Here is a 15,471-nt window from a genome sequence, read left to right as displayed (position 1 = left end):
GGGTAGCGAAATGTTGATCGTTTAATACATTTTTTATAATATAATAATTTTTTTAAATAGTCCGACATTTAAGTTGCATCTTAATAAAGTATTACATAATTTTTGGAATGCTTACTTAGAAATTGAATTCGTTTTTCTGCGCATACATTTTTCATATAGCTAGCATTATATTAGTTTTGTGCTGTTTTTTATAAAATACAAAATTTTTATGAAACAAAAAATTGTTTCACAAAATATTCGCACCATCCAAATCACAATTCAGCAAAATAGATCTTCCTTCAACCACAGTTAACAACACCATTCCACAATATTCTATGTTTTTTTTTCTTTTCTTTTACCACTACCAACACCACCACCACCATCACCAATCTTCAAACAACAACCAAAACTACTGCGCAACAAACCAATCAACGCGCAGGCTTGGAGAACGAGGATATGACACCGACGCTACGTCAATTATGGACCGCCATTCGGCAAATGCAGCAGGAAATGTCGCAAATGAAGTTGCAAATGAACGAGGAGCGTGCGCTGCGAACGAGCTTGCAACAGCTGTTGATGCAACATTTGGAGGCGGGCAGCGCCGTGAGTAATACACCGAAATGTTGACTATGCAAGTGAGTTGGCGAGATTGCGGAATTGGCAACTTGGCTTCAGCAGCGAAAAAGCTTAGCAAACAAAGTATTTGAACGACGGTTGAAAGGAGAAGCACTTGAATCAACGCATAATTTAGTGAAAATTAAGTTGCAATCAATTATTCTTTAATAAGAGAACATAAACGGTTTTTTTTGTTCTTCCGATAAGTAGCTCTGTATTTTTTGCTTCTAGTAGCTCACTTAGGTACTTATGTAGATATACGCATACGTACACACATACTTGTAGAAAGTGTCATATTTAACGCTTATAAGTTTAGTTTTTATGAATTTGCATAATAAGCACAAATAATAAATAATTTAATTAGCATTAGTTTTTATGCAATTAGTGCATTGATTTATGAAAAAAGTGTGTAAGATATTTAAATGTATGAAGCCTGAAAGTAGGCAAACTAGATTAGACAAAGACCAGCAGTGAGATTTGTATTGCCTTAGCGCTAGGGCGAAAACGTCAAAAGCTCGGGGTACATATGGTGTGTAGGTATGTAAATTGCAAGCTTGAAATAACAAAAGTCTGGGCAATCTGGCTACAAGGTGTAGTTAAAAAGTTCGTGAAATTCAGAGATAGGGGAGCAAATTTTATATGAAATAAAGTCTCTTTTTTTGGCATATTATATTTATTATAACTCGTATACAAAAAATATTTTATCACAAAAAAAAATGTTGTTTCGGCCGCCAAATTCTACACAAACGGCTGACTCAATTTATTCATCAACAGAAAATGTTTCTGCTCAAGTGTCTTTCTCCATTTTTGGAAACACAAAATACTTTAGCGGGATGGCGCTAAAGCTGCAATTAGTGGTGCCGTAGCCATAACCATAGCCGCAACATTACAGCATTTGTCGATTAGTCATGCCGTAATCATAAACAGCTGATATTGGAGTAGAATTAATGACAACATTTGCATTTTGTCATAAAAACATGGCTAATTTTCCACTGAGTCAATTAATTTTTTGTCGTTCATTTCTAATATTCAAATTTTTATCGCAAATATCAAAAAAAAAAAAATGTCAACTATTTGTTTCTGCTTAGGGTTACGAGAAAAACCAAAATTCAATAGATGCATACGGCTCCGGTTATGGCTATGGCTCTATGGTGGGGCACCTATAATCGTTTACCGTGATGCTCACATGTTTGATCAGAAAGCTGATTGCTATGTTGACGGTTATTAACACTAATTGCAGCTTAACTCGGAACCATAGGGAATGTTTTCTTTTTCGAAGCATTACTTGTCTAGGAAAGTCAGCATAACATAACTCGAAGACGGGTGCTATGTGGGACACACTTCGTGCCCATTTTCTACTTAGTTTTTCTGTAACTACGTTTTTTAGTTTTTTTCTAAAAGCGTTGTGTGGCATAGAATCTCAAAACAGTAGCGAATACATTTCCAGTCGAACATCTTAGGCAACGATTCAGGTTCCTAGTGATAAACGACTTCATTTTCAATAAAAATCAAGCTCATGAATGAGTTTCTGTTTACGCAAAAAAAAAAAAAAAATCAGAAATTCGAACATCGAAAACAAATTCAAAAACTCGAATAGCCAAACACAACACGGTGCTCTAGAAGGGGGCTTAAATAAAAATGAGTTGGCACTTCGAAATTCCTTTTGATTATGATTCTTGGGTTAGTAGGGAATGTTTTAATATAGAATTTAAAATCAGTTCACGTGGCCGATTTTAAATAATTTGAGTTTGAAATTAGAAATAGCGCTATTATTACTATATTATATTTTATTCAATACTTTTTCGAAATCTCAAAACTGTTTTGAAAATTGGGATCGAAAGCCCTCGTTGTCTTCTATTTTATGCAATTTATTTGAAAAGAATCCGATCATAAATGGCAAAGTTATTCGCATTTGAATGTCCACCACAAGCGCACATTGTTCATTGCTTCAAATTGCTTGCTTTTAATGCGTATTAGAATTGATTTAATGCATAAATGTAATCATAAAGAAACAAAATAATGTTCATGAAATATTTTATTAAACTAATTTTATTAAATATAAATTAAAACTAATACATATAATATACTGCTCACAAAGCTATATATGTGTACTATTGTAGCTACGTACAGCTCGAAGTAGTTTTGCAAAGTAATTTTCATTAATTTTTGCTACCTTAAAGTTTTTCCACTTTTCGTTGAAATCGTGATGTACCGATTCTGTGGCTTGTTCTGCAAAAAATCCTAGACCTTTCTGAAATTTTGAGCAAAACTGTGGAACGTGGTTATAAATTGTGTGAACTTTTGGTGTTACCGAAATTCCTAAAAGTTCATAACTTTTCTGAAATTCGGTAACATGTTGTTGAAGCTTTGGCCGTAATTTAAAAGAAAAACAATCGTCAACAACTGTTTTAAACTTTCTAAAAGTATCTACGTACGCAAAGCAACCTGATAGACCACCAAAATTAACTTCGCATAACCGTTGAAGTTTGTCAACATTATTAAGTAAGATCTTACAAGCATTCCCTTCAAACGAAAAATTGCCACCATTTGTACAACTTTTTTGAACATGACATTCCTGCGCCCACTTTTCTGCAATATTAGGATGTAGTTTAAGCATGCTACTGTAAAGAGTGTTAACACATCCTAACAATAGATGCAGTTCAGGAGGAGGGATCACATCCAAAATTAATTGATCCTTATCTGAGCAAAACAAAGGTGGATGTATGCAATTTTTGAAATCCTTCACTTTATTTTTCACACTTCCTTGATGACACCAATTATTGTAATTAGACAGGCAGCTTGCAGTTGTCCTTAAAGTACCACAGGAACTTAAATCAGATTTTGTGACGTCACACCAAATGCATGGGCAAAAACTTGCGTTACTTGTCAAACCCGTAATAATATTTGCAAGTTTCAAGTCCGTCGTTACTGTTCCAGGATATTCAATCAAACATTTATTTATTTCCAATTTTGACCACAGAAGTTTAACATTATTGTAATTTTCTTGGGTATCTGGGGCAAGAGCAATGATAAATATTTTTTTCACTCCAGTATCCTTCCATTTTTCACTGTTTTTTTTAGTTTTCTGGTTTAAATCATCATTTTCTTGACTTGATTGTATAGACAAGGTGAATTTCAGGGAACCTCCGCCACCGTCGAGACCAAAATTTAAGTGAAAATCAAAAATTTCCCGTTTATCAATAATGTGCCTTACAAAGAGCATCAAGTCAACACAAACAACAGCAAAGTTTGTAGCTTTTGTCATTACGTCTTTTTTTGTTGTTTCAAAATCAAATGACTGCACTTCAAAAAAATCATCCAAGTTGTGGGACGTAAAAACAAATTTTTCTTGAGCATAAGGTTCAATAATATCTCTTGTACTCGTTTTTTTTCTTATGAATTTAGAAACATTCTTTACCTGACGATTCGATAAATTTAGGTCTGTTTGTAACTCACATAAATCATTAGATGATATCTGACGTACTACTTTTTTCGGATTTGCATTAATGAGTAAATCTAAGGGTTTACCATGCTGCTGCGATAGGGATGCTGGAATGGTTGTGCTTCCTTCTTTGACATTTAATTTGTCTTTAAGTATGTTCTTTTTTAACAGTCCAGATAATAATTGTTCGGCTTGCTTTGGCGATTGGACGCATTCATGAATATTTGTCAACGTTGAAGTTGCATAACATTTATGACTAACACCTTTAGCAATTAAAGTAAGACACTTTGAGCAGCGCCTACTATTAGTAGTAGTAGTCTTTAAAGATTTAGATTTTTTTTTAGCATTTACGGCATCCAAATTTCCTTGTCTTGATCTAATTTCGTTGCACAAAGTACACTCACATTCTTTTTCTGACACTGATGTACGGGTTTTTATTTTAAAATGGTATTTTGAGTAATCTGGCATTTGAAGGGAACCTTTCAAACTTGGATTTGCACTAGCTCTTATAATTTTGTGCCTACAAGCACAACAAACCACATCAGGAAGCCTTGAATCCTTTTCATTAAAATCAGGAAATAGTAGTTTGATTTGAGCTCCAATTGCGCCTGTAGTTTTATAATACTGTTTCTGCGGCTTCCTTTTGCAAATCAAACACATACTATGACGATTTTGTTCATGATTTTTGGAAGATTTACCTTGTGACTGCATGTCTAATGATTGCTATTTAAAAATGAATAATAATAATAATGTAATAGATTAAATAAACACTTTGCGTCAATAGTTAAAGTTTAAAATTTCGAAAAATTGACTTACCTAATCTAATTAATTTTTACAAATAATGAACATAATTATTCTCTGTTCTTGCTCTACTGCGCATTTTATTTTAGTGACTATAGGCTCCTGTGTAAAACTACGACGCAATTATTTTTCTACTATGACTATGACTCTGACTCCGATTGTTGCGCAGTTAGATTCGTGAAATATATGTAATTATTTTGATGTTTACCGTTATAATTTCGCATTGGAATGTGATGCCGCAAGGGTCGTCCACCAGTACAAATCCTATACGTCCTATACAATGAACAATGTGCGCTTGTGGTGGACATTCAAATGCGAATAACTTTGCCATTTATGATCGGATTCTTTTCAAATAAATTGCATAAAATAGAAGACAACGAGGGCTTTCGATCCCAATTTTCAAAACAGTTTTGAGATTTCGAAAAAGTATTGAATAAAATATAATATAGTAATAATAGCGCTATTTCTAATTTCAAACTCAAATTATTTAAAATCGGCCACGTGAACTGATTTTAAATTCTATATTAAAACATTCCCTACTAACCCAAGAATCATAATCAAAAGGAATTTCGAAGTGCCAACTCATTTTTATTTAAGCCCCCTTCTAGAGCACCGTGACAAATTCAACAAAAACTCGACGCGTTAATGGTAGACAGACAAAAATGATCATGGAAGTTATTCAAAAAAATCGTAGACGATCCACCAATCATTTCTTTGCTTAGTTGCTTTTTGAAACGGCCGTCTTTTTCGATTTTCGAGCGCCGATCGTCTCCAATTGACTTTTATCTTGGTTTTATAGGTCAGGTTACTAATAAAGCATTGCTTTTCTTGGGCGAGAGTCCCCGTATACAAATGTCATCCTTTTATAAAGCGCCTTGTTCTTTGTTAAAAAAAAAATAAATAATTACAGCGTACACTTCTGTTAAATGTTTGGCCGAGCTCTTTCTATTTGTGGTGTGCGTCTTGATGTTGTTCCACAAATTGAGGGACCTACAGTTTTGAGCCGACTTCGAACGACGAACGTGTTTTTTATGAGGAACCTTTTCATGGCAGTTTTTTTCTTTGTTTAGTAAGGAATTTAATCACTGCACCAAACTGAATGTGCTCCATAGCTGATACTTCCGAATTTACTGTTTATCCGTCATTATCTCAAAGGTTAATGAACGGTGTGACTAAAATTAATACTAACTCCACAAACTTTTTGACCTCCCGCTTAGCTTTATGTAGAATTCTTCAAATTTATTGTTAATTATTTGATACTTGTTTTTGGCGATACCGATTTAGCGGCTACGGATCTCAAAATGCCGCCGCTGAAGGCAACAATTTCAAATCTCGGAAAATACTTTGCAGCGGTTTTGTGTTTCAGCAGTTCCTCATTCTAAGTTCACCTTTAGAAAGTCGTATACATACAAACCTCTGACGTCTTCCATAAATCCGAGCTATCGGTAAGCATTGCCATTTTTGTTTGCAGTGAAAGTGCAGACTGGTGAACTTTGAAAAAGGATTAGGCATAAAGTTTCCATGAATGCTCAATAGTGGTTTCGATTTTATTTTGAGTTTTAGTAATTATAGTATCACTTAAAAATGTCCCACGTATTTTTACTGATTATAAATTTACAAAACAGGTCTCACATTTGTTCTGCTCACGAGATTGCAAAGCAAAATTATTTGAAAAAAAAAAAAAAAAAAAAAAAAAATGTACCACGAATAGCCAACGAAGGGATACTTTTCGCTTATTACGCTGCCCACATACGGTGGCTAGTGTTTGAATCTCGGAATAAGTGCGGTTGCGAACACGAAAATAGCAGTACCAAAAAAATATTAGTTTGGGGAAAATGAAATCCATTATTTTCTCGGTAGACGGCTGCAGTGATCGATATCTCGTAAAGTATCAGTCAAACAATTTAAAATTTATTCCTGTTGTCAAGGTGATATTTCACACTAAAAAAAATCTTTTGCTATTTTTTGTTTGTTCCATTCAGTTGAGATCACCCTGTTCACAAAGAGAGATTCCCCAAATAAATTTCCCACAGTTTTTGATTCTTACTCGGTTTGGCATTGTGCACACATCTCTTTTTAAGTCCCCCCACAGATTTTCTATAGGATTGAGGTCGAGAAACTGAGCTGGCCATGTCATAACCTGAATTTTATTTGCGCAAAACTCATACTGACTCGTGTGTTTAGAATCATTATCCTGCTGGTAGCCAGACCCCTTTTATTGACATTTCTTCTCTGTAATACGGCAACAAGCATGCATATTTGTGTACATTATTTCTCAGCTTATACATTTCGTCTAACGCAGCTTGTTGATCCATTCCGAATAATAGGATTTTTCCAAGTCTGAAAAATAGCTATTCGTTTCTGCAATTACCTGCTCGCTTGAATAAAATCTTTTTCACACCAGCCATTTCTTCAAGTTTGGGAACAAAAGGTAGTCCAAGAGATATGAGGTAGCCAAGTGTGGGGAATAGGGGAGATGTGAAACGAGTTGAAACCATATTTCCATTCATTCTGCGACCACAACTGCTGAGGCGTGAACACCAAATTCTTTTTGGTTATTTTTTTGAAAATCACTCGACTTCCTCAATTCAAGCGAATGCCAAACGCAAACAAATGAACCGATCTGCCTGAGACTTGGTTGATGTGTGTTCTTCCAAGAGATGCTACTAACTAAATATAGATTCGATACTCGCCAGTAGTGCCATCACTCTCACTTTGCACGAAATTTTCAAACGACCCTCATATAGCTCAAAGATACCTCTTTCCAGGTTCAAGCAACAGCCAGTATTCACTAAAATTTTGTGATCATCGCAAGCAATAACCGTCAAAGTCAAAAATCTGGCTTTTGAGGTAGAAATTTGCTACAAATATAGAATTTTGTTAGTCGCATTTAGCTAAGTTTTTTCTTAAGTGGACTTAGGTGCTTATTGCTCGTGGACTCAAGAGTTGTTAAAAAACACTGATATGGCACTGGTATTGCTGACGGGACTTCAAGCAAATCGACACTTCATGTAAATCGAGCTCAAATGTTTACTCTGATTATTTACTTCTTAATGAACTGTTTACGCTTGAGTCAAAAAGTATTGATACTTAAGGAAAAATATTTAAGCTAAAATCACTTATTAAATCAAGCGCACAACTAATCGTTTGCGTGTAAACGTAAACACGTACCAATACATACCAACATAAATTTAAGAAAAACGAAGCATTGACAACGACACTAAATATTCGCCGGAAAATTCATCCGTTGAAAGGCCGCAATACCAATTACGATTGTAGAAATAAGTTATTGAACCCAGTAAAAAAGTACTAAAATTAATAATTTAACTGCTATGAAATTTTTTTTGTTTTTGTATTGTAACTGTATCTATTTGCTATTTGATTATCGTTGTATATAAATAAATGTTGTTATCATTAGTATTTTTGTGCGATAAGGAGGGTTCCAAGTCTTTTATTGCTGTCACACAGTGCTGCCAAAAATTACTCCAATCACAAATTAGCAAAGATTAGTCTAAATGAGAAGCTTTATTTGTAGCTTTGCAAATTTATTGTTAGAATTAAGGCACAAACAGAATTTATACTGCTCTTCTGTGGCGCTTTGTTGCTATTGTCATTTCGATTTCGTCTATTGTTGGAAAAATGCTCATTAGCTTCACTTTCGATTGTGAATTATTTACTAAACATAAAGAAATATAATAAAAAAAGATCAGCTGAGCATTGAGTAAATATTTATAAGAAGAAAATGCGTGAGTATTACTACACTGACAAAGAAGAGAATGTATGTGAGTGTATACACAACTACGTACAAATAATAAAAAAAAATATTTTCTATCAATTTCGAATACGCTGTTGTTTCTTTTATATATATAAAGGGTGATCACTTCAGAGGTATCGGATTTTAAATTGAAATCATCATCGTCATCATAAATTCCTAAAGTTCCAGTAGGAAACATTGGGCTATATTGAAATAAAACAGCGCAAACTCAAATTGATATTTTGTAGAATCAATCATGACATTTATTTTTTAAAGATAATCCGTTTCAAATGTTGGCCGCAACTGCGCCGTAATTCGGGCCTCGGTAAACACAAATTTTGAATGACTCGCTGGAGGACTCCTGTCGGTATCTCTCGAATAACTTTAGGCTGCCAATGCCTTAATCGAAGCTGGTTTATCCACAGAGCATTTAGAATTTAAATTACAAATAAAAGTCCAAAGGTGTGATATCACACGATCTAGGTGGTCAATCCACTGGTCCGAGACGAGAGATGAATTCCTCACCGAAACTACAGTAAACGACGCAGTAAATCCATTGTTTCACGAGCTGTGTGGCAAGTAGCGTCGTCCACCGTCTTGTTGTAGATAGATATCACGTTTAACATGGCGCACACTGGGGATTTTTGTACAGAGATGCGGAAAAAAGTATGCATCCCAAAAAATATTTACATTTTTACTACTAACGAAGTTGTATATATTTGTGTATGAAAAGAACATGTCTAAAAACTACTTTTTAAAAAAATTAAAAAAAAATTTTTTTTTTTTAATTCATAAATTTTTTTTTTTTTTTTTTATTAATATAAGCCAGCAAATATTTACGCACAGGATACATGTAAGTTCATAATTCTGAATTACCCTCAAAATGTCAAAACAAAATTAAAAGTGTTTCGTTATCATTATACACACACTAGAAAGCGTTTAGTTATTATCATTGCCAAAAAATAATCAGTGGCGCCTGGTGGCACCTGCAATTGATTAAAACTGAAAGAGACGTTATTAAGCAACACGTTGATACTAGTTTCTGACCGTAGGTAAATGTAGCTCAACTTGCAGATACAAGAATATGAAGGAATATGATTTTTTTTTTCGTAAAATTAATTATAAATAGATAATCAAATGCTTTACAGCCTTTGTTCTTCCGGCTAAAATATATAAAAATATCGTACCCTAAATGAAAAATAAAAAATTGGAAGTCGGCTCAAGCAAAAAGAAAAAAAACCACCTTGGGCTTTGAAGTTTTTTCTTAGTCAGTTCAATACTATAAAAAAATTATACTTTTGACATATCTATAAAAAAAAACTGTAAGTCGGAGTTTAGTAATTCTTTTTGATTTTATTGTTGGTTCTATTCTGGAATTTAGAAATACCATTAAACATTGCGTAGGTGGTATGTTGCAAATTTGACTTTTTTCCGCAAAATCCCCAGTGTGTGGCGTCTCATCACTGAACAAAATTTGGGTCCCAAATTGCGAATCTGCGGGGAGTTTTTGAAGAGTCCAACGACTGAAATTATGATGCTTTGGAAGATCGGCCGGCTTCAAATCTTGGACTAGCTCTGTTTTATACACTTTAAAACCAAGATCTTTGCGTAAAATCACCCAAGTCGTGCCAAAAGATAGGCCAATTTGTTGAAATCAGCGCCGAATCGAATATTCCCGGTCTTCGGCAAAACTCTCATTTACAGCCGCACTATTCTCTTCTCTTCGGACTGTACGTCGTCTACTCGGTCGAGTATCCTCCAATAATGTAAAAATATTCTCAATTTTGCCGAATAGTACGTTCGGTAGGACGGTTATGTGCACCATAAGTTCGCCTGAGCGCGCGATGAGCAGTTTTCATAGAGCGTTGATTTTCGTAATCCAATTGCACGATTTGTAAACGTTGTTGAGGCGTAAGTCTTTCCACGATGAAATGTCAATGAATACTGGAAAACATTATGTATTTAGTTTGACGTAAGTCACGCGTGACCTGTCGTGACCCGAAAAAAGTTTTTACCAATTGTTGACACATTTTCTTCGAAAGAGAGATGTGTTTTTTACACAGCATGAAAAAACTGAACTCTTCTGACAAAGGAGTGTTATTGGTTTAGGAACAATACGTCTTTAGAAACATTCTACAGGAGGGCACAATAGAAATTAATTACAATAAAAAGCCATAAATTGAATTGTACTCAAAATTTATTATTTGTTTTCTACTTAACAGTGACAATAATCTAAAAATCAAGCACAAAATCATTTTTAAAATGATCAGCACAAACTTAAAACATACATAATGGGCATCAACCCAACTCAAGCAGAGTCAAATTGTTTTTTTTTGTTTTCCTTTTAATAACTAATAATTCTCAGTGGTTCTGACATAATTTACACCGGATGGCATCGACACCTTATCAAAACCTTTCGGAAACAACTGCTTGGCTTCCTCATCAGACACAGTGGGCAAAATCATGACTTTGGTGCCAGGCTATACAAAAAATATGCAGTTATTGTAATATCCAATAAAAATTCACTTTGTGCTCTAGAAAACTTACAGTCCAGTTGGCGGGTGTAGCTACAACCTTCAGCTTGTCAGTCAATTGCAGTGAGTCGATACAGCGTAGAATCTCACTGGAATATCAAACAAAATGTCGTTTATTAGAAACATTTCAAATAACGCTAAAATAACTGTGCAACTCACTCAACATTACGGCCCATGGACATGGGGTAGAACATCGACACGCGCACTTTGTGATCGGGGCTGATGATGTACAGCGCACGAATAGTTTTCCCGATTTCCGGGTCGCGCTTCTGTTCTTCATCCAACATGCCGAAGAGTACAGCCAAATCGCGATGAGGGTCGGCAATGATGGGGTAGGGGAATTCCCCGGGAATATCCAAGCAGTAAGACTTGATGTCGTTCACCCAATTAACATGGGATTTCAAATCGTCCACGGAGTGAGCCAAGCACTTGGCATTACGCTTGGCGAACTCTGGCTGATGAACAGCGATGCGACCCAACTCAGTGGTGCAGACGGGTGTGAAGTCCGAAGGGTGCGAGAATAGCACGACCCAGCTGTGGAGCGAAGTGGAGTAGAAGAAATATTGTACATATAAAGAAAGTGAGTAAGTAAGAAATGTTAATGAAATTATTTGGGTGCAGATTAATGTAATTTCCAAATAAATGACAGCTGCTAATACAATTTTATTTGCATATGTTTTGTGAGTCGTGATTGGTAGATTTCTTCAATTATTTGGATATACCTTTAACGCGCGGTCGTAGATATTTTAATTTAAGGTGAATTGGCGTAATTGTTTTTTCAATTTTTTATTATTTTTAACTTAACAGATTTAAACGCGTAGTAACATAAAAGATATAAGCTGCATATTTATCTGAATAGATAAAAAGCGATAAATAGATTTGTTTGAAATGTGAGATATAACACAGGGAGGGCTAAGCTGCGGCTAGCGAGTCACATGGGACTCTTAGAAGAGGTTTTTGATTTATTTCTTAATCTATTTGAAATTACATAATTCTAGTTGAGTTTTCTATTTCTAATATAATTATGATCCAAAAAGCATCTGGAGAATTAGAATTAATAGAGATGCGAGAAAATCAAGCTCTACACTTAAAATATTATATAATATAAGTTGACGTCGATGACTGAATTTTGGAAATTTTTTACCAAAGTAAAAGTAACCGGAGGTAGAAAAGGCGGCTTGTCGAATTATTTTAATAATAGGACTATGAATAAGTTCGTGCGGTTTTTTTCGAAATTTGAAACTTTATTGACGTAAAATGGTTACAAATTTAATATTCAAAGTATTGTCCATCGCTTGCTACTACTTTTTCCCATCTTTCTGGCAATTCACGGATTCCCTTTGTGAAAAATTCGGTCGGTTTTGCCGCAATCCACGAATCGATCCATTTTTTGACTTCATCGTAATTACGGAAGTGCTGGTCAGCCAGGCCATGTTGCATCGATCGGAAGAGATAGTAATCGGATGGCGCAAGGTCTGGACTATACGGCGGGGGGGGGTAGGACATCCCATTTGAGCGTTTCTAAGTATGTTTTGACCACTTGTGCAACATGTGGCCGAGCATTGTCATGTTGCAAAATAACTTTGTCGTGTCTATCGGCGTATTGCGGCCGTTTTTCTCGCAGTGCTCGGCTCAAACGCATCAATTGTTGTCGGTAGACATCCCCCGTAATCGTTTCATTCGGTTTCAGTAGCTCATAATACACAACACCCAGCTGGTCCCACCAGATACACAGCATAACCTTCAGGCCATGAATATTCTGCGCCGACGTCGATGTTGAAGCATGGCCAGGGTATCCATACGTTGCCCGACGTTTTGGATTGTCGTAATGGACCCACTTTTCATCGCCAGTCACAATTCGATGCAAAAAACCCTTTCTTTTGTGCCGTTGAAGCAGTTGTTCGCATGCCATAAAACGGCGTTCAACGTCTCTTGGCTTCAATTCATACGGCACCCAATGGCCTACCTTTCGGATCATTCCCATGGCTTTTAAACGTTTGGAAATGGTTGATTGATCAACTCCCAAAGTTTTTGCAACCTCTTCTTGCGTTTGAGCCGGATCTTGATCGAGCAATTCCTCCAATTCGGTATCCATGAACTTTGGCGGCGCACCCTCGCGTTCTTCGTCTTCCAAGCCAAAATCACCACTTTTAAAGCGTGCAAACCACTTCTGGCACGTTCGCTCAGCTAGAGCATGCTCACCATAAACTTCCACCAAGATACGATGACTTTCGGCTGCTTTTTTCTTCATATTAAAATAATGAAGAAGAATTCCCCGCAAAAACACATTATTTGGCACGAAATTCGACATTTTCAAGTGTGGTAAAAATATTGTTGTTTACGCTTCAAATAAAAAACTTATACTGACGTTTGTGCCTTACGACAGTAGCTCTCCAATGAATGTTTGGAAATGTGGATCGATGGAATAATAATCAAGTTACGCCATCTGTTGTAAAACCGCAAGGAACTTATTCATAGTCCTATTATTTGGAATAGAACCCTCGTATGTATGTGAATCATTTTATTCCAATTTAAAATTCTTTAAATCCAAACACCGATCAGTATTAACTAACCAAAAGATCAAAGAATTACTGAGCAGGGGAATTTTTATGATTTTACATTTCATACTTTTTCTAGTCTGTAAAGTATTTGCATCGCACAGTAATAAAAATTAAAATATGTAGGTAAATAATTTTAGAAATGCATACGCGATTTCAGAGGTAAACCGAATGAAAATTTATGTTTGTATAGGAGCTGCCACACCCCGTTTTTGCACACACACCACTTTGTGTGACGTATCAAATTCCATTAGCTTAGCATAAGCGGCTTCCGAGATAAGCAATATTCTCGTATGAGTGAGACGCCCCCATCTCCAATACCAATACCAATGCCCCTTTATGTTGGGGAGGAGAAAATTAGCTTCACATCGGTACTTATTTCGTTGAAATCGAATATAAGAATATAAGAAATACTCCAAAATTTATATTAAATTTTTGGATGTGGCGTGTATATGTGTATACATACATATATAATATATTTATAGATGTGTGTAAATGCTTATGAATTCCTTATATCACCGTCGACGCGAACTAAGACTTCGCAAATTGCGCGGCATTCGTTATGAAATATTTTTTATCATTTAATCTATCATAAAACAATTATCTGCGCTTGATAACTGGACTTGCTGCACTCGTAAAAATTAATTATGCACTCAACTTACTTTACTATCTTCATTGCACTTGCATACATTCAAATCCATACAACTAAACTTTCGCGCGTCTCATATGTATGTATGTATGCATTTATAAGTACACACACGAGTTTGCGTGCGCGTTTACCGTTTACTTGTAATTAATTGATACTTACTTGTAATAGATACTTACGAGTTTCCTTGCCAATCGTAAAAGCTAATGGGACCCTGAGTGGTCTCAGCTTTGAAATTCGGTACTGTTGCTCCCAAACGCATTTTTAAAAGTAGTTCTACTGTACTTTTTTCTCACAGATGATTTAGACGCGACTAAGCTCTTTCACAGACTGATGTCAACTCCGAGCAAATGCGCTTTTTATATTATACATATATCATTTAATGAATGCCTCTGCTGCTCAATGGCGTACGAGTAATGTTTGCCTCTCGCACTCGGCTGACAAACGATCGTTTGTTTGCGGTAAACCTTGATAACGCGTTTCCACAGCGGCAGAGGCGTAGCTATTTCGGTGTGTAGGTGCAAGTTTCATCCGCCGGTGAAGATGTTGGTATCCCGAAGAGTGTTTGATAAGCAGCTCTCTCTTTTCCTTTGCGGTGCATATGCGAGCGATAAGTGCTAAGTAGAAGAGTATTAAATAGTTATCACCAATCAAATAAACATACAGACCTTCCATGTATTACGTGAAACATAGGGAAATAAAGAAACAGCTAAAAGGTAATAAAATTTGAATTTTTGTCAGCTGAAGGCTGTGAACTCCAATCACACATCTTAGCACATGGGCTGAAAATATCCGGAAATAGCAAAGAAAAAGTGTTTTTTGTCTATTTCTTACCGGCGAGTCTTTTTTAGGTCTGCGAACAGCCTAGTTGCTGGGAGCCAAGTCTGGCGAATGTGGTGAATGTGGGAGTAATTCGAGGTAGTTTTGCCATTTTTCAGAATCATCAGCACGTTCTGGTTATTGGTCAACAGTTGTTATGTGACCATAGATGAGTTCCGGTAGGCTTGCCTGTGATGATGCTCTGCCACTGCGCCGTGTGCACTCGCTTGTGTCCCGGAGCTTCAGTATGCGGATTCGATAACGCAGCAGCAGAACCAAGCCAAGACCATCATAACTATCGCCTCAAAAGCTAAATTAAATAA

At 35.8% G+C, this 15,471-nt stretch overlaps 2 protein-coding genes across 4 annotated transcripts in view; one reads left to right on the top strand and one right to left on the bottom strand.

Annotated features, from left to right (window-relative positions):
• LOC129246818 (rho guanine nucleotide exchange factor 7) overlaps positions 1–2,155 on the top strand; it is a 63,746-nt gene extending 61,591 nt beyond the window's left edge. For all 3 annotated transcript variants that reach the window (XM_054885447.1, XM_054885450.1, XM_054885448.1), the window contains exon 11: positions 419–2,155. In XM_054885447.1, the coding sequence (XP_054741422.1) occupies positions 419–606 (188 nt within the window). In that variant the 3' untranslated portion in view covers positions 607–2,155. The remainder of the gene's footprint in view (positions 1–418) is intronic.
• Positions 2,156–10,770: 8,615 nt separating this feature from the next.
• LOC129249066 (peroxiredoxin-6-like) lies at positions 10,771–14,659 on the bottom strand. The gene is made up of 4 exons (XM_054888689.1): positions 14,509–14,659; positions 11,285–11,659; positions 11,139–11,214; positions 10,771–11,071 (listed from the first exon to the last, which is right to left on the bottom strand). Exons 1-4 carry the CDS (start codon positions 14,589–14,591, stop codon positions 10,943–10,945), a joined length of 663 nt encoding a protein of 220 aa, XP_054744664.1. The 5' UTR covers positions 14,592–14,659; the 3' UTR covers positions 10,771–10,942.
• Positions 14,660–15,471: the final 812 nt, after the last annotated feature.

The sequence above is a fragment of the Anastrepha obliqua genome, chromosome 5, assembly GCF_027943255.1.
Source record: "Anastrepha obliqua isolate idAnaObli1 chromosome 5, idAnaObli1_1.0, whole genome shotgun sequence".
Classification (NCBI taxonomy): Eukaryota; Metazoa; Arthropoda; class Insecta; order Diptera; family Tephritidae; genus Anastrepha; species Anastrepha obliqua.
Note: the sequence above shows the minus strand (reverse complement) of the source record. Positions and strands in the feature narration are given on the sequence as shown.

Excerpts from the sequence above, each read along its gene's own strand:
- LOC129249066 (XM_054888689.1), bottom strand. The coding sequence starts at position 14,591 with ATGCGTTTGGGAGCAACAGTACCGAATTTCAAAGCTGAGACCACTCAG. Across the intron at positions 11,660-14,508 it reads TACGATTGGCAAGGAAACTC|CTGGGTCGTGCTATTCTCGC; the intron begins GTAAGTATCTAT and ends TTCGCTCCACAG. Across the intron at positions 11,215-11,284 it reads TCCATGGGCCGTAATGTTGA|TGAGATTCTACGCTGTATCG; the intron begins GTGAGTTGCACA and ends TTGATATTCCAG.